Source organism: Nicotiana attenuata, chromosome 4 (genome assembly GCF_001879085.1).
Source record: "Nicotiana attenuata strain UT chromosome 4, NIATTr2, whole genome shotgun sequence".
NCBI lineage: Eukaryota > Viridiplantae > Streptophyta > Magnoliopsida > Solanales > Solanaceae > Nicotiana > Nicotiana attenuata.
This window is the reverse complement of record NC_031992.1, coordinates 8,871,472-8,893,005: the sequence shown is the minus strand read 5'-3', so window position 1 is coordinate 8,893,005 and position 21,534 is coordinate 8,871,472. Positions and strand designations below refer to the sequence as shown.

The following is a 21,534-nucleotide window of genomic DNA, read 5'->3' as shown; positions in this document are numbered from 1 at the left end:
TATTCAGTTCATGATTTGGAGCTGGCAGCCATTGTTCATGCGCTGAAGATTTGGAGGCACAATCTATATGGCGTGTCGTGTGAGGTGTTCACGATTCATAAGAGTTTACAGTATTTGTTCAAGCAGAAGGAGCTCAATTTGAGGCAGAGGAGCTGGTTGGAGCTATTGAAAGACTATGATATCACCATCTTGTATCACCTGGGAAGGCCATTATGGTGGCCGATGCTTTGAGTAGGAAGTTAGCTAGTATGGGCAGCCTTGCGTACATTCTAGTCGGTGAGAGACCGCTTGCATTAGATGTTCAGGCCTTAGCCAATCAGTTCGTGAGGTTGGACGTTTTTGAGCCCAGTCGTGTTTTAGCTTGCACAGTCGCTTGGTCTTCCTTGTTTGAGCGTATTAGGGAATGGCAGTATGATGACCCTCATTTGCTTGTCCTTAGGGACATAGTGTGGCACGGTGATTCCTAGTAGGTTACGGTTGGAGATGATGGAGTTTTGAGGATGCAGGGTCGTGTTTGTGTGCCTAATGTAGATGGGCTTCGTGAGTTGATTCTGGAGGAGGCTCACAGTTCCCGGTATTCTATTCATCTGGGCGCCGCCAAGGTGTATCAGGACTTGCGGCAGCATAATTGGTGGAGGAGGATGAAGAAGGATATTGTTGCATATGTAGCTCGGTGTCTAAATTGTTAGCAAGTAAAGTCGAGCATCAGAGACCTGGTAGTTTGCTTCAGAAGATAGAGATTTCGGATGAAACTGGGGGCGTATCACTATGGATTTCGTTGTTGGACTCCCACGGACTCAGAGGAAGTTCGATGCAGTTTGGGTTATTGTGGATAGACTGACCAAGTCAGCACATTTCATTCCAGTGGAGTTTCCTATTCTTCTGAGCGGTCGGCAGAGATTTATATCCGTGAGATCGTTCGTCTTCACGGTGAGCCCGTGTCTATCATTTCTGATCGAGGTACGCAGTTTACCTCGCACTTCTGGAGGGCAGTACAGCGTGAGTTGGGTACGCGGGTCGAGTTGAGCATAGCATTTCATCCTCAGACGGACGGACTGTCCGAGCGTACTATTCAGATCTTGGAGGATATGCTTCGCGCCTGTGTTATCAACTTTGGAGGTTCTTGGGATCAGTTCGTGCCGTTAGCGGAGTTTGCCTACAACAAAAGCTATCGGTTGAGCATCCAGATGGCTCCCTATGAGGCATTATATGATAGACGATGTTGATCGCCGGTTGGATGGTTTGAGCCGGGGAAAGCTCGGTTATTGGGTACAGATTTGGTATAGGTGTCGCGCCCCTTTTTCTCACGAAATCGGGTTTCGATATTGACAACTCTTTTAAGGAAGGGTGCTAAAAGGGAGAGTCGCCACCTGACGGATCAAGGTGCGTTAGGGCACCTATTTGCAGATAACTCTGTCTAACTAGTTTGCGTCACCAAAGATCGGGTAAGGGCTCGAATTTACCTCGAAGAGAAGGTGTTAGGCACTTTTCAAGGTCCAATACTGTGGGTCCCAGCCGAACTCAATTATATGAATTAGTCTAGGAGATCAAGTACAGGAAAAACAAGGAATTTGGGAAGTTTATTATTAAACACAAATAATTGATGAAAGACAAGATGGGGGGTCCTAAGTTTTTAGCCTAAAGGATCACCCTGTGCAACATAAATAATATTTCGTAACTCCCTTACTCATATTATTCAGCGGGCACAGACAATCATCTCGTGCTACCCAATTACTATCTTTAAGTTGTTTACCTAAAGCGCACTAGTCAATTCTGAGTCGTACCCTACGCGTGCACTACCCGTCCCATGCCTATGGTCCAGGAGACATTTGGACCTCTATCTTAGGATGGTTCTAGACTTTAACTTAGGCTGCTCAAAATGAAAAATACTAGGCGACATACAAAAACATTTTGGACTTTCACTTATAAGCAAATAAGGGCTCAAGTTGGCCTCCGCACTTAGACAACAGATGCACGCAAGACAGATTAACAAAGATAGTTGCTAATTTAACAAGTTGAGATTGCAGAAACCTATAGGCAAGATCTCTATATGAATCTGGATATAATGAGCGGGCAGTTTACAATCTCGGAAACCTACATGGTTGCCTACTGCTTACTGGTATAAGAGATTCAACCTATAAGTGTGATATCTAGGCATTTTATGCAATAACTAATAGTTCAGAATTGGTTAATCGAGTCCTATAGGCATGATTTCTAGTGAGGATAATTAATACAGCATTGAAGACTATTAAAGAAACGAGTAGGACAATTAACTAACTAATTCAGACCCTATAGGCATGAGTTTTATACATAAAACTGGTTTTAGATCCTACAGGCATGCTTGCTATAATTAAACTGATTTTATCCAATAGGCATAATGTCTAACAAGTAGGTATAGAACATATTTGAACGAAATGAAGAACCTATTGGCAAGAGCACACCAATATACCTATAGGCAGGATTTCTACAATAACTGGAAAGTAACACATTTTGAACAAAGGTAAAATACCTATAGCCATGATTTCTAACACATGATAGCTGAACATGTTTGATCATATCAGCGTATTTTAACTAAGTAATGAACCTATAGGCAAGATTTCTACCCATTTCAATGCAAGTAATAAAAGCCCCTTCCCCAATTTCACTAACACCCCCAAAATGTTATTACTAGAATTATTACAGACCCAGAATGAATAGAATAAATTACAAAGTAGAATAGCTATAGGGACCTACAACAGGCCCAAAGGTACACCTGGCCAGGCCAGACCTTCATTCTCACAGTTCACAACATCCCCAGAATTACATGTTCATGGACATAACGCAGCCAGGACTTGAGGGATTCCCCCACTGGTCTTAAAACAGAGTTGAGCATATAGAACCAAGACCCTAGTGTGTCAAAGTTCCCAGGGGCTTCAAGAACTCAGGGCAGTGCTCACACTAGGGAGGTTGACAGAGATAATTCAGAGGAGGAACTAGGGACCAAGTCCTAGTGCGTCAGAGTTCACAAAGGCCTCAATTGGACCCCGAGCAGTGCTCACACTAGGGAGGTAAAAGGACAGAACCTAAGTAGGCCTGGCTTTCAGCCGGCTAAGAATGGGATTCAAAGAACTTAGGTGACAGGTGAAAGAAAGGACCAAAATTGAGAAACAGGAACTGAAGGGATTTAACAGACACAACCAAAATGAGCAAACCAGGCGGACAATTGATTAAATCACATAACTAAAAGAACAAGCTTAATGCAAACTGAGAAAACAAGTACAACATTTAGCATAGAAGCAAACACATGCTGAAAAAGTTAAGGAAAGAACATGTTTGCAGGATTGACAAGGATTATTATACACAGATGCACATTACTAGACATGTTGAAACATGGTTGGAAATTATGCTAAGTATATAAGAAATAAAACAGCATTATGATAAGCCAAGTAATCACAGAAGGAATAGGGCATCATGTTAGCAAAGGGGCAAGATCACAGACACATAACATATGCCAGAACATCTCCATAGAGATTTTGGACAGAATGGAAGGTAAACTCATGTTAAGTAGCATATATAGGCATTCAAGCATTGTTGTAGAGGTCTAATTAACAGAAGATGATCCATTTGTACCAAAGGTTTAGCCTAACACTTCAAAGTAACAATTCAAACATGCTGAGACAACTGTTCTAAATCACAAGCAAATACTAAAAGGGGTATGGGGATCGAGTGAGAATGTTGAGTGACATAATGGTAGAGAGAGGCAAATTATGACTAACACTGAAAGTCTTAACACATATTACTACAGATGTGAGCCATTCATCACAAAGATTCTAATTAAGTGAACAGATTCATGAACATTCAGGCGTCAACACAATAACTAAACAGCCTTAGGAAGATTCAGGTTACCCAATTAGGCATAGGTAATCTTAGAACTAGTAGCATTAAGAGTAACTAAATAAAGAACTTAACAGAGTGATGCTTAAAAGTAACCAGGAACGTATTAAGCCAGGGATTCAGATGGTAAGAATACATGCAAAGGTATATAAGGATGAAATTGCAAAAGTTAAGTAACTCACCAGTTAAACGAAAATGCAAGAAAGAACAAAACCCCGTAGTGTTGTGAACGTCAATGAGAAGGAAAACCCCAAAATTTAATGGCCATGGCTTTCAGCCGGCCAAAACCAAAGTATAGAACAAAATAACAGAGTAAATCCTTTAGATCTAGTGCAGTTAAATTGAGTTCAGAAAAATGGTCCCTCTAAAGGGAAACAAATCATTCAGACGCAAGTAGGTTAGAAAGAAAATATTCTGGAATCAATTAGAGGTAGTTTAGGGCAGAAATCAAGGATTCAGTAAATCAGGGAAACACACAAAATTATTCAGAATATTTAAGGCAAATACAAAAAGTAAATATCAGGGTAACACACAAAAATCGTTCAGAATATTTAAGGCAAATACACAAAAATGCCAAAACACAAACTGTTCGGAATATTTAAAGCAAATACAGAAGTAAAAATTAGGGAAACACAAGGAAAGAGAGTAATAGAACTCAAAAAAGGAAAGATTCATCAGGATCAGTAAGGAAAAGGGAAAAGTCTCAAACCCTAGTTTTAGGGGAAAGTGCAAAATCGGCGGGATACACAAATAAAGTAAACATCACACAGAATAGGATGAATAAAGGCATAATATTGTTAAAAATTAGAAAATCAAACCTATTTTTGTTCGATTGAAAGAAGTTTGAAAACCCTAATTTAGGGTAGGTAAGAATCATCAACAGATATGAAAATATTCATACTTACAAAGAATAGATGATGAACATAGATAGAATAGTCATGGAAATCAGAGGTGTGAATCGATTCGGTTCGATTTTGGCGAGATTTGCTTGCCATGTTAGGCAAGCAACTAGATAATATCATAAACGAGTAACCTGTAGCGAGGGGAAGTAAATAAGGCAAGAGAATCCATGGTGGATTCTATTTTGGGGCCGGATTTGGAGGGGTTAAGAGAGACAGCGGCTAGGGTTCGTAAGAGATGAGAGACGAGAGGGTTCCAGGGCGGCGGGGTGGTGAAGAATAATTAGGGTTGGGGTTTGGGTCTATTTAAAGAGGAGGGTGTAACGTGGACCGTTGAGCTTAGAGATCAACGGCCACGATTTAAAAGAGTTATGGGTCGGGTGGTTTAAATGGGTATGGGGTTGGGCTAATTGATCTTCGGTCAGGGGTAATTGGGTTAGTGTAAGGGTGTTGGGCTAGTGTATTAGGTAGTTTTAGGTCCGAAAAATAGGAGGAATTTAGGGCTAAATTTTAAATACCCGATTTTAATCAAATAAATAATTGATAAAATTAATAAATAAATTAAAAAATATCATTTGTGCCTAAAATGATTAAAAATAATTACCTAAAATTATAAAAATATAAAAAGCTAATTTCACAAAAAATAATGTAATTATGTGTGTGTATGGGATATTATTGCAAGAATATGCAATTTAGCCAAAAATGTAATTGCAATTATAGGAGAGGCACTGAAAATATTTAAAACCTCATATTGATATAAATGATATATTTAACTGATTAAATCATCATTAAAAAATAATTTGGAAGGTAATTATTGGATATTTATATAATAAAATACAGAAATAAATTAATTTAAAGCCTTTAAAAATAATTAAAAAATTATAAAAATACTTGTGTATGATCATAAATTAAAATGATGATGTATATGCACTATTTTGAAAGTATATATATATATATATATATATATATATATATATATATATTTAGAAATGAGGGAAAAATTGGGTATCAACAACAGGATATCTTGGATAAGGTTAAGATCATTCAAGATAGACTTCGTACAGCTCAGTCCAGGCAGAAGAGTTATGCCTACCGTAAGGTTCGTGATATGGCATTCATGTTCGGAGAGAGAGTGTTGCTTCGGGTATCGCCCATGAAGGGTGTGATGAGGTTTGAAAAGAAGGGCAAGTTGAGCCCTAGGTATATTGGGCCTTTTGAGATCCTTGAGCGAGTGGGAGAGGTGGCCTACACACTTGCGTTGCCACCAGGATTATCAGCGGTACATCCAGTATTCAATGTGCCCATGCTTCGGAAGTATCACGGCGATCCATCCCACGTGTTAGACTTCAGCACCGTCCAGCTGGACAAGGAGTTGACCTACGAGGAGGAGCCGGTAGCTATTCTAGACCGGCAGGTTCGTCAGTTGAGATCAAAGAGTTAACCTTCGGTTCGCGTGAAGTGGAGAGATTAGCCTGTTGAGGCAGCTACTTGGGAGTCCGGGTCCGATATGCGGAGCAGATATCCCTACCTTTTCACCAGCTCGGGTACTTTTCTATGTCCGTTCAAGGATGAACGGTTGTTTTAGAGGTGGAGAATGTGATGACCCAAAAGGTCATCTAATATTTTAGAACTCGATTCCGTGTTCTGAGGACTTCAAAACCTCATTTTATTCCTCCTCGATTTGCCTATGCACTCCAAGCGCGTTTTCGGAAAGCTTTTATGTTGAAAATTGATAAAAATAATAGTTTTTGCCTCTAAAAGTTGATTTAGTTGACTTCGGTCAACATTTTGAGTAAACTGATCCGGACTCATGTTCTGACAGTCCTGGTGGGTCCGTATCGAAATATGGGACTTGGGCGTATGCCCCGAATCGATTTCCGAGGTCCCTAGCTCAAGAAATGAATTTTTGATGAAAATTAAAATACTGAAAAATTAAATAGTTTTAAGAATTTGGTTAATATTTGATCTTGTTAGTATCGGACCCGTATTTTGGTTCTAGAGCCCGGTACAGGTCCAAAATAATATTTATATCTTATCTGTGAAATTTGGTGAGAAACGGAACTGATTTCACGTGATTCGGACGTCCGGTTGTGAAAATAGGAATTTCAAAGTGTTCTTAAGAAGTTCATATAATTTGGTGCTAAATTCGTAGTTCTAGGTCTTATTTTGGCAATTTGATCGAACGAGCAAGTCTGTATAATGTTTTTACACTTGTGTGCATGTTTGGTTTGGAGCCCCGAGGGCTCGGGTTAGGTTCGAATAGGCTACGGATGTTTTAGACTTAGAAAATCTGGTATTTTGCTGCAGCAGCTGTTCTGATATGCCCTTCATCATGTTCGCGAAGGTAACCTCGCGAACGCGAAAGGTAAAATGGGGGCAGGGGGAATTTCTTCTTCGCGAATACGAAGGACTGGTCGCAAACGCGGACCAACGGGGGCATTACCCTTCACGAACACGACCTGTCTATCGCGAACACGGAGAAATGGGACCTGGGGGAGGGGCAGTGACTGATACTCTTCGCGAACACGACACTTGGCTCGCGAACGCGTAGGCTGGGGGGGATAAGCCTTCGCAAACGCGAGGAGTATCTCGCGAACGTGTAAGCCTTTGGCCGCTGTGTATCGCAATCGCAACAGGCCCTTCGTGAACGCGAAGAAGGCCTGTCCAGTGATTTTAAAACAGACCCAAAAACGGGACTTCTTCAAAATTTCATATCTCTTTCACTAGAACTCGGCCTAGGGCGATTTTTGAAGGGGGAATTCCACACCAAATCATAGGTTTCTACTCTTTAAATCATTTCCTTCAACTTCCATCATCACCCATTAGATTCCTAGTCTTAAATCTTGTTCTTTCATGGTAGAATTAGGGATTTTTGGAAAAACTGGGGTTTTGCAAATTAGGAATTTAGACCTCGATTTGGATCGGATTCCGGAACTAATTACATATTCAGGCTCGGGGTGAATGGGTGAATGGGTTTTGGTCCGAACCTCGAGTTTTGACCAAGCAGACTCGGGGTTTGATTTTTGACTTTTGGGGGGAAATGTTGGGAAACCTAAATTTATGTATTGAAATTGATTCCTTTAGCAATATTTGATGTTATTAAGTTAATTATGACTAGATACGAGTGGTTTGGAGGTGAAATCTAGAGGAAAAGCGGTAATTGAGCAGTGAGTGGCCTGTGGATCGAGGTAAGTGACGTGTCTAACTTCGACTCGAGGGATTAGGAACCCTTGACTTAATTGCTATCTGAAAAATCCATATGGGTGGTGTATAGGTGAGGTGACTAGTACCTATGCACTGCCAAGTTATCTGTATTGCCTGTTTTCTTCCCGTTCATATTATATTGTCTTCCCTGCCTTAACTGTTACATGCTTTACTGGTAATTTCATGTATAATTGCTGCTTGTCAGATATTGTTTTTCAATATTGAAGGTGTTAGATATCTCGTAGTTTCATTGTCTCATATTATCGACTTAAGCTGGTTTCTTAGTGTTTTATGATATATATTGGACTGGTTTCGTTGAGTAGTGTTATTTGTGTGAAGTTTCATAATGTACAAGCTTTTCGTTTGCTTTGGTTTGAGGTTTAAATATTGTGGAGAGATTTGAGTTAAATTGTGAAATTTCTATTCTTATTGAGTAATTGATACTGATATGGTAGGATCGGGTTGCGCACCGCAACAGGAGGAATAAGGCTGATATATTGAGGAGGAATAAAGGTGAACTGTTATTATAAAGTGGGATCGGGTTGCACGCTACAACAGGAGGAATAAGGGTGGATTTATATGGAGTAATAAGGGTGAATATTCATATTGATATTGATTATATGGTGGGATGGGATGCGCGCCGCATCAGTTTATTTGTTTATGTATCTTTCTTCTATTGTATAAGTTATTCTGTAGTTTTACATTTCACTTAAGGATTGGATATAGCTGGATACTGATAAGATACTTGAGTTCTGTATTCATTCCTTGCAAGTTACTACTTTATTTTGTTCCGTTCTTCTTTCTACTTTTACTATACATAGTATGCAGGTTGTGTTGTAATTTCCCCGCCGTAGCCTCGTCACTACCTCGCCGAGGTTAGGCTCGGCACTTACCAGTACATGTGGTCGGTTGTACTGATACTGCACTCTGCACTTTCTATGTAGATTTTAGAGCAGGTAGTGGCTGATTGAGAGATTGGCTTCAGGTTACACAGTTTGGAGACCTAAGGTAGTCCTGCTGGCGTCTGCAGGCCCTGATGTCCCCTTCTACATCTCTTTATTACTGTTTCTTTATTTCCAAAACAGTTGCAATTTCTTTCAGACCGATATTTGTAAAAATCATAGTGTGTTCGTGGATTGTGACACCGGATTCTGGGTAGCAATGGCAATAGTATGTAAACAAAGTCGTTATTTACTTACTTCCACATTTATTTCTACTTTTTTTGGCTTGGTTACTTTTAATCACTGAAACGTAAAGGAAATTGGTTAAATAAACTCTAAAGTTGGCTTGCCTAGCAAGTGTAATCTTAGGCGCCATCACGGTCCCGGGGATGGGAATTCCGGGTCGTGACAATTAATTACCTCTTAAAAGAATTTCGTTCCTATTCATTCTTCCAATTCGCAGATTACAACTTTCCATTTTTTCTTGTCCCCTAATCTGATATTTGTGAAGTAAGGCTAACGTCGTCTACGTCGCCATTAAAGATGAAGCAAGATTTATCTTTGAAAAAATGACATTTTATAGCCGCTCTCAAAATTATAGCCGGAAAAATGTATATTTTTTGTATGTATACACATTTTATATGTTATATACAAATTTTATACACTTTCTCGGCTATCAAATGTAAATAGTTTCTAGCGCAGGCTAAAAGTGGTAATACCCTTTTATCTTATGTTAGACTCTAATCAACTAGCTGGTTTTGTCGAACTTGTAAAATCCCTTGGGATTGGGCACTGCATGAACTATACATTAGTAGCAACTTTGGGAGAAAAAGGATAGAGAAAGTCCAACCTCTCTCAAACTCCAAACTAACCATACAACCTCTCTCTAACTCGAAACTAACCATACAGCCACCCAGGAATGGCCTCATCCCCACTCCTAGATGGACATCCACCCATCGAAAAGCCACCGGAACCCCCGATATATCAACCTTAGACCCAAGCACTGGTATGGATGAGGACAACACTGTAAAAAATTCCTTCAAGGAAGTCCTACTAGAAAAAAAATCTAGTATCCTCAACAAGCAATGATCCACACCAATCCGGGATGCAAACAGAGGTTTTTGAACTAAACCCGGGGAACATACCAATCCCACTGTCGATTGAAGACAAAAAAAGGCTCTACAAACCTTGGAAATACTCCTTGATTATCAAACTATTTGGGGAAAAATCCCATACCATCTATTAAAGGCTAACTCTCCAACCTGTGGAAAACAAACGAACCACGTCTCACTCTAATTGATCTAGGATGGGACTTCTTCATTGCCAAATTCAATATGGAGGAGAGCATGAGCAAGGTCTTGAGCGAGGGCCATGGTTTGTAGTTGGGCACTTCCTATGAATCCGGAGATGGGAACCAAACTTTGTTCCAGCAGAATCAAAGTTAGCCAGAACGGCGGTTTGGATACGGCTCCCACAGTTGCCAACAAAATTCTAGGACAAATCAATACTAGAATAGGTGGGCAACAGAGTGGGTAAACTATAAAGATTAATACTCGCACCTCTTCTACACTAAGAGGCAGGTATGCTAGAATATACGTGCAGGTTCCATTAGATATCCCAGTAACCACGAACGTCACTATAGGTACCCATTAGCAATCGCTCGTGTATGAAGAGGAAGGGATACTATGTACGGGATATGGGAGAATCGGTCACACCCTGAGGAGTTGTGAGTTCATTTCCATTCCCACTCAAGAAAACCGTCAAGTTTTACCCACCGGCGGCCCCAATAGCAATGCTACGACAAAGGACCAAAGCTCACAATGGCGCACTGTCCCTTTCTCCAAATACAAACAAAATCCAACCAAGGGTACCCAACCCCATAGTCAGAAGCAACAGATATTGCGAGATGAATCAAACACCCAGGTAAAGAGGTTCAATACCTCCTCAGGTACGTCATTGATCTCAACTACAATTTGGTCATGGACTCCGGTGAACGTAGCCTAAATACGAGGGGGACTACATATGCGATGAGCCCCAATAGGCAGCCATCTAACCCAACAAAAGGGGGCAAATAGGTGGGCCAAAAAATCGACCTATCCCAAAATGGCCCAATACCAAGCACTAGTACGGGCAATACATACGCTAGCCCACAGCAAAAATACACTGGGTTAAAGAGGCAATTATACACATCTGACCCAATGATGAAAGATCCTTTTTTTTGAAAAATGAGATCCTCCCCCCCTCCCCCCCAAAATCCTACTAAAACTACCTGTCAGGGAGAGGGGAAAAAGGTGGACCCCACCTAAATCTTAATCACTGCCCCCCCCCCCTAAAATCTAGTAATCTCCCAAATTCTGAAGGCGTGCCCGATTTGGGAAATTATGCTCCGGCAAATCCAAAAAAATTAATAATGTGGGCCCACTCTCATCTACAGTGACCCAGCCCAATTCTACCCCAAACCTACACTCTACTCACCCCCATACCCTCTCCGACTGCATCTCTCTTAATAGAGGTAATCAATTGCCTGGAAAAAATCAAATACATCCTCTGAGTTGTGAGGTGACACTGAGTGTCAATCCCTCAAAATTGAGATAAGATTTCAAAAGTTCCAGCGCGAAATCCAACAGCCTCCAAACGGATTATAACCAGGCAACTGATGAGATGCCTCTGATTTCAAGCTTAACCGGCAAACTACCCAAGGAAACCCCTCTCATTGGAGAACCCAAATATCCCCAGTAACCAACAGAACACCACCACCCTAACGATGTCAACCCTTCCAGTACCACCGAACTTGATGCTGGAATCTTGGCTGGAGATGGCACTGCAGGGCCACTCGCAGGTGCTACAAATGATGGTTTGGCCAGTTCCAATATCCATCACCATTCAGGATCCACGCCACCTTGTAAGGCTAGCGACCCACCTTCTTTACCAAGGCCTGTCAAACTTCGGCCACCAGCTCTGCTGTCCACCCTCCTCCAAGCCCATTATATAGGTACCCAACAACCTCTGTCACTAGAGGAGCTCAACAATCTGATGGGGCAACTATGCCAAAAAATGCCCTTTTCCACTTATGGACCTAAACACACCACTCTGTTTATGGACCTAAACATAAACCAGTCGGTCCCTCAAACCCCGACTTAGTCCACGGCAATGGACCAAATAATCAAAGACAAGAACCAGACCCTAGTGTACCTAATGGAGTCCAACGTAAATCTAGAAAACATTTTGGAAAAACTAGGAGTCCAAAAAACAAGAGTACTCCTCATGCAAGAAACTCAGGAGATCGAGTTCAAAGAGTCGTTCGAAGAAATACTTATTGCTCTCTGCCCTAGACAACTCACAAGTTGCAAACTAAATCTTAGAGTTACATCATATCCAAACTCAGGGAACTCGGCAGTAGCCCTAAGCCCTGTGCTGGGAAGAGTGAAAGCAACCCTTGTGGTAAAGAGGAAAGGCCTCAAGAGGAAAGCCCCATCTCAAAACCCATTATTGATGAATTTCATAATATGAAATGCGAGGGGAGCCAATAGTGCTGAGTTCCGCAAGCATTGTGCCTCCATGGTCAAGCTGGACTTGACCATGAACAACCTTTCTGTTCTTGTTCTCCTAGAGACAAGAATGGCTGACCATGCACACCTGACTGTTGAGCTCCAGTTCACAGCCCAGTTTCAGTCCCCTGTCATAGGGCAATCTGGGGATATTGCTATTACGTGGAAGGATGACCCACTGAAGTTAGTGGAAGTCTGTAACACACTCCAGGGTGTGCATGTCATGGTTAAGGTAACCCTTGATGACTCTAAATGGCTCTTCAATGCTATTTATGCTAGTAGCCACATTCATGATAGAATAAGATTATGGTAGTCCCTTAATGATATGGCCTCTGTTTATTAAGGTAGCTGGCTTGTAGGAGGAGACTTCAATGAATTCCTAAAAGCCAGAGACAAATTTGGTGGCAAGAGCATTAATAATAGTAGAAGCACACGATTCTGGAACTGTTTGAACCAGTGTAGACTAGTTGACCTAGGCTTCAAGGGTTCTAAATACACTTGGTCTAATAAAAGATACACCAATAGGCAAGACCTTATCCTAGAAAGGCTGGATAGGTTATTTGCCACTAATGACTGGATCGAGTCATACCCTGAATCAACAGTTACCTACCTCCCTAGGACCTACTCTGACCACTGCCCATTACTCTTCACCATTACTAGTCAACATCACAATGATCATAAGAGGCCTTTTAGATTAGAGCCTATGTGTTGTAGTCACCCTGAATTCCCTTCCATCGTTTATAGTAGCTTCCATTCCATAAATGATCTTTTGGGGGACACAAACACTTTTAAAGCTAATGTGACCACCTGGAATAGGCATGTCTTTAGAAACATCTTCCACAAGAAGAAGCAAATTGTAGCTAGGCTCAATAGTATTCAAATATCTAATGCCTACCCTTTCAGTACTTACCTCTAGGACGTAGAATCTAACCTCTAAGCTGAATTCTCAGCAATCCTTAAGAATGAGAAGGATTTTTGGAAGTTCAAATCCAGAATAAGCTGGTTGTGCGAAGGAGATGCCAACACTAGATTCTTTCCTACCACTACTATTAACAGAAGAAGGAGAAATACGATCCTAAGCTTAGCAGATGAAGTAGGTAATCAAATCAAAGATCCCTAGCTCATCAAACAAGCTACTAGAGGGTACTTTGCAAACCTCTTCATCACATCCCATGTCTCATATACCTACAAAAGCAGCTACTGTGAGGACACCCAACTAGTCCTTCCTAATAGTATGAGAGCATCCCTAGAACAACCTCTTAGGTACTCTGAAATTAAGAAGGTCATGGAATGTTTCAAACCCTTTAAGGCACCTGGGCCTGATGGGCTACACCCATTCTTCTACTAAAATACTGGAACATTCTCTCTACCCAAGTCAACAACTTCTGTCAGAAGGTATTCACCTCTTCAACCATGCCACCTAAATTTAATAGGACTCTCCTATGCTTGATCCCTAAATGTCAAAATGCTACTATGCATAAGAGCTATAGACCAATTGGGTTGTGTAACACAATGTACAAGCTTGTCACTAAGATCATAGTAAATAGGATAAAGCCCTTACTCCAGACCATAATTGGCCCCAACAGGCCAGTTTCCTATCAAACAGGAGGGCTGCAGATAATGCCATAATTGTTCAGGAATACATCACCCACTTCCAAAAGATAAAAGGTAAAAATGCTAACATGGTCCTGAAGAGTGACTTAGAAAAAGCCTTTGACAGACTTGAGTAGTCCTTCATTAGTGACTCCCTAATGTTCTTTACGTTTCCACCTAAAATGACCAATTTGATCCTCTCTTGTATATCTTCCAGCTCCATATCCATCCTAGTCAATAGGAGCGAAATTGAGCCTTTCAACCCTATTAAAGGCATCAGTCAGGGTGACCCCGTCTCCCCCAACCTTCTCATTATTTGTATGGAAAGACTTTCTAGGAATATTGACCAAGCAGTCCTGAGAACAGACTGGCTACCAATTACCAAAAACAGGAATGGCCCAAAATATCCCACTTTTTCTTTGCTGATTATCTCACCCTCTTTGATAGAGCTAATAAGAAGAATTGTCATGCTATCTTGGCAACCTTAGATGAGTTCAGCAATGCCTGAGGCCATAAGGTTAACTTCTAGAAATCCAAGGTTATCTTCTCAGCTAATTGTAAGGAGGATTGGGCCAATAGTTGTAGCTTACTACTAGGAATTAGGAAAAGCTGTGAATTTGGTAAGTACCTATGTTTTCCCATTTGCACAAAAGGCCTACAAACAGAGACATTCAATTCATTATTGATAGCATGAACACTAGGCTAGCTGGCTGGAAAACTAAGATGTTAAACATGGATGGTCGTACAATCCTGGCAAAAGCAAGCATGGGAAGTATCCCCAGCCATGGGATGAATTATATAAAACTACCCTCCCCCTCCCCCCTTAACCAATCAGATAGACAAAATACAAAGAAACTTTATATGGTGCATAACGGCTGAGAAAAAGAAACTACACATGATCAAATGGGATACAATTACTAAGCCAAAGAACAGGGGGGTCTTGGTCTTCAGCAAGCCCAGATGAAAAACAGAGCCAGCTTGACTAGCCTAGCTTGGAGATTATACCAGAACAAGGACTCAATGTGGGATAGAGTCCTAATAAGTAAGATCAATAGTGGTAGACAGGCTAGGGCTAAACCTAAGACTAGGACTTGGCAATGCATTCAATAAGGATGTAAGGTATGTATTAAGGCTTCTAGATGTGTAGTCCATAAAGGGGATAGAGTCAACTTCTTTCCTGATAATTAGATCCCCAATATACAACCCTAAACTCAATCCTCCATAGGCCTTGGCAAAGCTCTGACTTGACCCTAAAGATAAGCTCCATCATCCACAATGGGGAATAAAACATGGATTTTTTCACTATCCCATCCCCATGGATATTAAAAGTGTTATTCACTTCACCTTCATCCCCGCTTCTAGCAGCTCTGAGGATAAACTTATTTGGAACCTCAATTTATAGCATCCTAAGAAGCTCAAATCTATTCAAGGGAAAGGATGAAGCTTTGAAATCTCAAAGAGGGCCTTTAACAAGATGGCAATCTAAAGAGTTGCAAAACAAGGTGATTAGACTTCAAGTGCAAATAAAGAAGTTGTTAATTGGGAGGAAGAACTCAAGGATAAAGGATGTGAATTGGCTAGGTGTTATAATTGTTTGATGACCCAAATTTATGTCCAAGAAGAGGAGTATTGGATCCCAAGAGACATCTTTTGAAGAAGGTCCAAATCAGGCCACTATTGGACCTATTTGCCACCTAAAATGTGTCCAAACTTTCAGCCAAAAAAGTTCTACATAAAGCCACTTTTCTATAACATAAAAGGACTTACTTGATGTCCAAGAAGGGTACAATAAGCGTGCTAGAAGTTGGTGCCAAGTTGCTCGCAAGTTGCCCTCAAGATTTCCAAGATCCTAGCAAGATTGGTTTGGACTTTCAAGATCCTATCTTCGATTGATTTTAACTTATTTCCATATATTTTGGTACAAGATTTGTTGCTTTCCTAGATAGTTAAGGTTATATTTTTCTTTTCCTAAATTGTTGGAGTTATTTTCCAAGTTTGGCTTGGTTTTTGTTTCCTAGTATCTTTTTTCCTAAGGTAATTGGACTTGTTATCCAAAGTAGTTTAGGACGTTATTTCCTTGTCTTTTAGGTTCAATTTCGTGACCTCTCTCTATATAAAGGGGTATCTTCTTTATTTTTAGAGATAGATTATAGAAAATATCAATAGAAATTGTGAGATTTTTCTTGCACTCTTGTGTGTGACTATTATTGGATTTATTCTTCAACTTTCAAGAAGCAACTTAAGGTGGTAAGATGAATTCTTTTCGAAATTGTAGATCAGTTCTAAGTATTCAAGAAAGGTGATAAGTTCAGGCTTATTGTTGTTCTTGTTATTCTAAAGGGTCGGGTTTCACAATCCATCTCTTATTTTTAATTTTTTTTACCAAAGGCGGTTAGTTTTTCGTTAGCTAATTGTTGTTGTTAAGATTCAACTTCAAGAATAGACTTCTTGAATTCAATCTATCTTTAAGTTTCATCCTTTTTGTTTCTTTATTTTCTTTTAGAGTCCGCATATTTCTTGATTTTTTTAGTAGTTCTTGGACCCCTATCGTGTTGTTATCATCAATGGAGATGGAGTTTTAGCTCTAAATCAGCCTACAACCTCATTAGTTCTGAGCTAAACCCCAGTAATAGCCTAGATGACTCTTTTGGATGGATTTGGAAACTAAAATTCCCTAATAAGATAAAAATATTCAATTGGATGATGCAACATAACAGACTTCCTACTGCTAACCACCTAAACAGCATTGGCTTAAATGTAAGCCCAATATGCTATTTTTCTCCTGTGGAGTGAAAGACATAAATCACATTTTCTTTAAATACATCAATGTAAAAATATTCTGGCTATCCCTGTCACAGAAGTGTACAAACCAGGTTTGTCACCCATACCTTGTGATTTCAATGGTTCATTGGGAACAAACATGGCACAAGGTCAAGAACATGTGCTTTAATGATGTTATTGACGGGAAATCTCTCCTGCCTTTCTGCTTTTGGAGCTTATGGCTCAGTAGGAAAAATAATGTCTTTGACAAAAAGAAAAATTGTACCCATGTTAGAGAAACCATTGCTAGAGCTACTGAGTATTATCATGTTGTTGTCCACCACAGGGATAAAGGGGAAAGCAATGCAATACACATTAAATGGGAGCCTCCACCTAATAGATCCTATGAGCTAAACACAGATGGGGCTGCTTGCCATAAAACAGGAGTAGGAGGGGCTGGGGGAGTCTTCAGGAACAACAGGGGTGACTGTGTGCTAGGACACATAAGGGGTGTACCAGATACCACCAGTATAGAGGCTGAACTTCATTCACTCTGGCAGGATCTCAAGATAGCCCTTGACATAACTTCAGACCTCTACAAATCGGCACTGATTCTGAACAAGTTGTAAGGATACTAAATGAGGGAAAACCTCCATTATGACTCTATTATTTTTGAATGTAGGTCATTGATGGAGCAATTGGGGAATCCAGCACTAGGACATAATTTCAAAGAGCTGAACCAGGTGGCGGACCTCCGAGCAGCAAAGAAAATATTTGGAAGGACAGAAGTTTTGGCAGTTCCTCTGGTGTTTGTAAACAAAACATTGTGGGCAGACATCCTAGGAACTGTTTTTGCACGTAATATCAGGGTCAATCCCATTCTTCTCTTTTTTAAGTAGCACTGTAAAATTAAAATTTGTAAATTACAAGCACCGCGTCGGTTAAAATTAAGTACTACGTGCTTTTATAAAAATTGCAATCATTTCAACAAAAAAAATTGTGCATTACCATTACGTCTAAACCATGGCGTTTTCTCTAGTACTTTAATTAAAGTCTGTAACCTTAATTAGTATTTTAAAACTATATATGTGAATTAGACTGTCAAGTTTGACAAAGAGGATCCAAAATACATTTAATTAAACGATAATGGATTAGGTTAATGGGTCATGCCATATTTCCGTGTGTTAGAAAGAATAGGAGAGAAGTTTGAAATGGAAAACGAAGTAAAGAAGCAGTATGAATTTCATGGAAAATGTGGGAAGTAAATTAATTAAATGTAGTAAACAGTTCCACCTTTTCTTCTTCGGTGGAAGGCATAGAAATGAATTATTCTTTTCTACATCACTTTCTGTGGCATGTATGAAGCCCACTTATCCATTTTTAAATTAAACTATATTAATAATTAACTCGAACACATAAATGGGGCTGTAGTCTAGTCTTCCATTAAGTTGATGATAATTGACTTATTGACCCAAACCGAATGGTGGCCGTTTTGTAATTTTAAAGTATTATTTTATTGATTACCTTCTTTAGATTTCTTTTTTAGCTCAATTAGCTTTAAATAACAAATGCTTTCTCCTTCCCATTTCGTATTACATTTTCTTTCCTTTTTAATTTTGCACCGAAGATTAACATTTTTTCATGTACTATAGGAAAACTATTTAATCTTATAATTCCCATTTATTCTTGTTGGAACTCGTTGAAACTCCATTCATATAATATAAAGCCGATTTTTACTAGACTAATGTTGAAGGGACATGTGAAATAACTCTTATCATCTCTCATTTTTATATTTTTATTATTCTTTTCGTCCCAAAAAGAATGATATAATTCAAAATTTGAGGATCAAATGAATAATTTTTTTATTGCAATTTTTTCATATGTCTTTTAACTATTTTAAATTATTGATTATTATGACTTATAGTACTTTTTATATAGTTTTCAAATAGGTAAAATTATTTTTTTAAAAAGCTTAAAAATTTTATTCTCGAATTTACGGTTAAGATTATGAAATTTGACTCTCGAACTCCAAACTCTTCTGTCAAAATATTCTTTGCCGTTTTAATCCGTTTCAAAACAAACATGATCACATAAATGTGACGGAATGAGTATAATATAAGAATATCAAATATTTATGCTTGATCAAATTTACATTATCAATATATGAGAATGATTCCTTTAAATATTTTAATCCTAGACGTCAAGTCTCCAAATCTATGATGGAGTTGGTGGGATGCGGTGGCTCGGAAACGTCATGTTTTTGAAGTGGAAATTGGAAAAGGGGGGAAACAATATAATTAGACGTAAGGTTTTTGAAAACTGTTGGGATCACGAGTTGTTTGGTGGCTGTTTCATCTGTCATAGTTTCTGTCCACATTCATTAAGATTACAAGGGCGCATTTACAGCTAATTAAATTAGCTTGCTTCAGATTCTATATTTTTGGTTTTGCATTTAAGACAATGGTGTTTCTAAATTCCAGTGGTTTATCAGAACTTATCAAAAAAAATATATATAACCATGGGTTTATTTAATACAAAACACCCTATTTTATATTCCCCAAGACCACATCTGTTTGCTTATAATAAAGCTTTTTAAAAATATTTTCAGAAAGTACTTCAAAAACCTTTATTTTTTTGTAAAGAATGTATCAAGAACACTAGTTAGAGTTAGTTGTTAGTTAGTTAGAAAGCTATTAGAGGGACCTAAGTGTAAAGAAAGAAAGTTGAGGGTCATAATATTAGAAAGTGGGAAGGGGCACGTGTTTTCTGTTAAATAAACAGTGCCCCTCCAAAATCAGTTGTATTCTTTCTTCTTCTTCAACAGAAGCAAAAACGAATTTGTCTTCTCCTCATTTCCTTCTTCTAGATCCTTCATAATTCTTCTCTAAATTCGATTGCATGCTATCAATCTAGGATCATTGTGTGTAGATTCAACAAATTAACATGGTATCAGAGCCTCGATCGCTATAACTGCGTAGATCGAAGTGATTGAAGTTGCAGAATTTTTAGAAATTGCAGAATTTTGAGTTCAGCTATGGCGACAGATGAAATTGCACAACTACCTCACAATCACCCACTGCTTCTTCGAGATTCAGATGCACCTGGCACAACATTGATCTCGTTGAAGCTCACAGGGCTGGAAAACTATGCCCTATGGAGCAGAGCGATGAGGGTTGCACTGTTAGTGAAGAACAAGCTAGGGTTTGTGGACGGTACATGTGTAAAGAGATCGTACAAAGGAGAGTTGGAGACACAATGGGAAAGATGTAATGCTGTTGTGGCTTCCTGATTGAGTGGCACTGTAGCAGGTGAGTTGGTGCCTAGCATCATGTATGCTTCTAGTGCGAAGAAAGTATGGGATGAGTTCAAAGAGAGGTTTGACAAGGATAATTTGACTCGAATCTATCATCTTTGGGCTGAGATTGCAAGCCTAAAGCAAGGAACTGAGTCAGTTACCTCATCTTCTCAAAAATGAAAGATCTGTGGGATGAGTTAGACATTTTGGCACCATTACCTTCTTGTGACTGTGAAGAATCGAGGCCTTATGTGGAACATCTAGTGAGGCAAAGATTGCTGCAGTTTCTCATGGGACTCAATGAGAGTTACAATCAAGTAAGGAGCAATATACTGCAGAGAAGGCCAGTTTTGTCAGTTAATCAAGCATATGCAGTAGCTGTGCAGGAAGAAAATCAAAGAACACTAGGTGTTGTAGAAACAAATAAGGAACCACTAACAATGTTAGCAGGAAGGGGTCAGATGTTCAAAGGCAAGAAGCCAGGGATGATCTGCGAGCATTGTGGTTATAAAGGCCATTTGAAGGAACATTGTTACAAAATAATAGGCTATCCTCCAGATTTCAAGAGCAAGAAGAAAGTTCAACTAGGTACATATAAACCTTTTGCTAACAATATTAACACAGATGCAGGTGTTGAAGCCAGAAATCAGCCACAGGGAAACTATCTCACAACAAAACAGTACAAACAGTTGCTAAGCCTGTTGGAGAAAACTTCATCAGAAGAGAGGAGTGCAGGCCCATCAGAGTTAACTGGATCTTCAAACATGGCAGGTATTATGTAATTGATGTCTAATGTGTCCAATGTATATGTATATGATTGGATAATAGACTCAGGTGCATCACACCACATAACATTTTGCAAGAGTGTATTGGATTTTATTAGACCTGTAGAAGGACAGAATAGTTTTGGAGTACAAACACCTACAGGAGATAGATCTGAAATCACACATGCTGGAGATGCTACAATCTTAGGGAATCAGAAAATCAAGAATGTGTTATATGCGCCAAACTTTAAGTTCAACTTACTCTCAGTATCCAAGCTGACTAAGGACCTATGTTGCTCTGCATGTTTTTTCCCTGATTTTTGTGTATTTCAGGGACTATACAGTGGCAGGGTGTTGGGGATTGGTAGAGAAGATAGTGGACTTTACATACTTAGTAGAGGAGATGTAGTTGCTGCTGGTTCATTTCACAGAGAAGGAGTAACAACCACATTGTGGCATCAAAGGCTAGGACATGCCTCTACACATGCTATGCAGCATTTGCCAGATTTGAAGAATAAAGTGAGGCTGGAGATGCAAAAGGAATGTCAATTTGCCCTTTAGCTAAACAAAGCAGACTGAGTTTTCCCATAAGTAACAGTAGTTCAAACTGTGTGTTTCAATTGGTGCATGCTGATGTATGGGGTCCTTACAAAGTAG

General features: G+C 39.5%; 1 protein-coding gene across 1 annotated transcript; it reads left to right on the top strand.

The window, feature by feature from the left end:
• Positions 16,959 to 17,717, top strand: LOC109225087. The gene is made up of 2 exons (XM_019389680.1): positions 16,959 to 17,443; positions 17,501 to 17,717. Exons 1-2 carry the CDS (start codon positions 16,959 to 16,961, stop codon positions 17,715 to 17,717), a joined length of 702 nt encoding a protein of 233 aa, XP_019245225.1.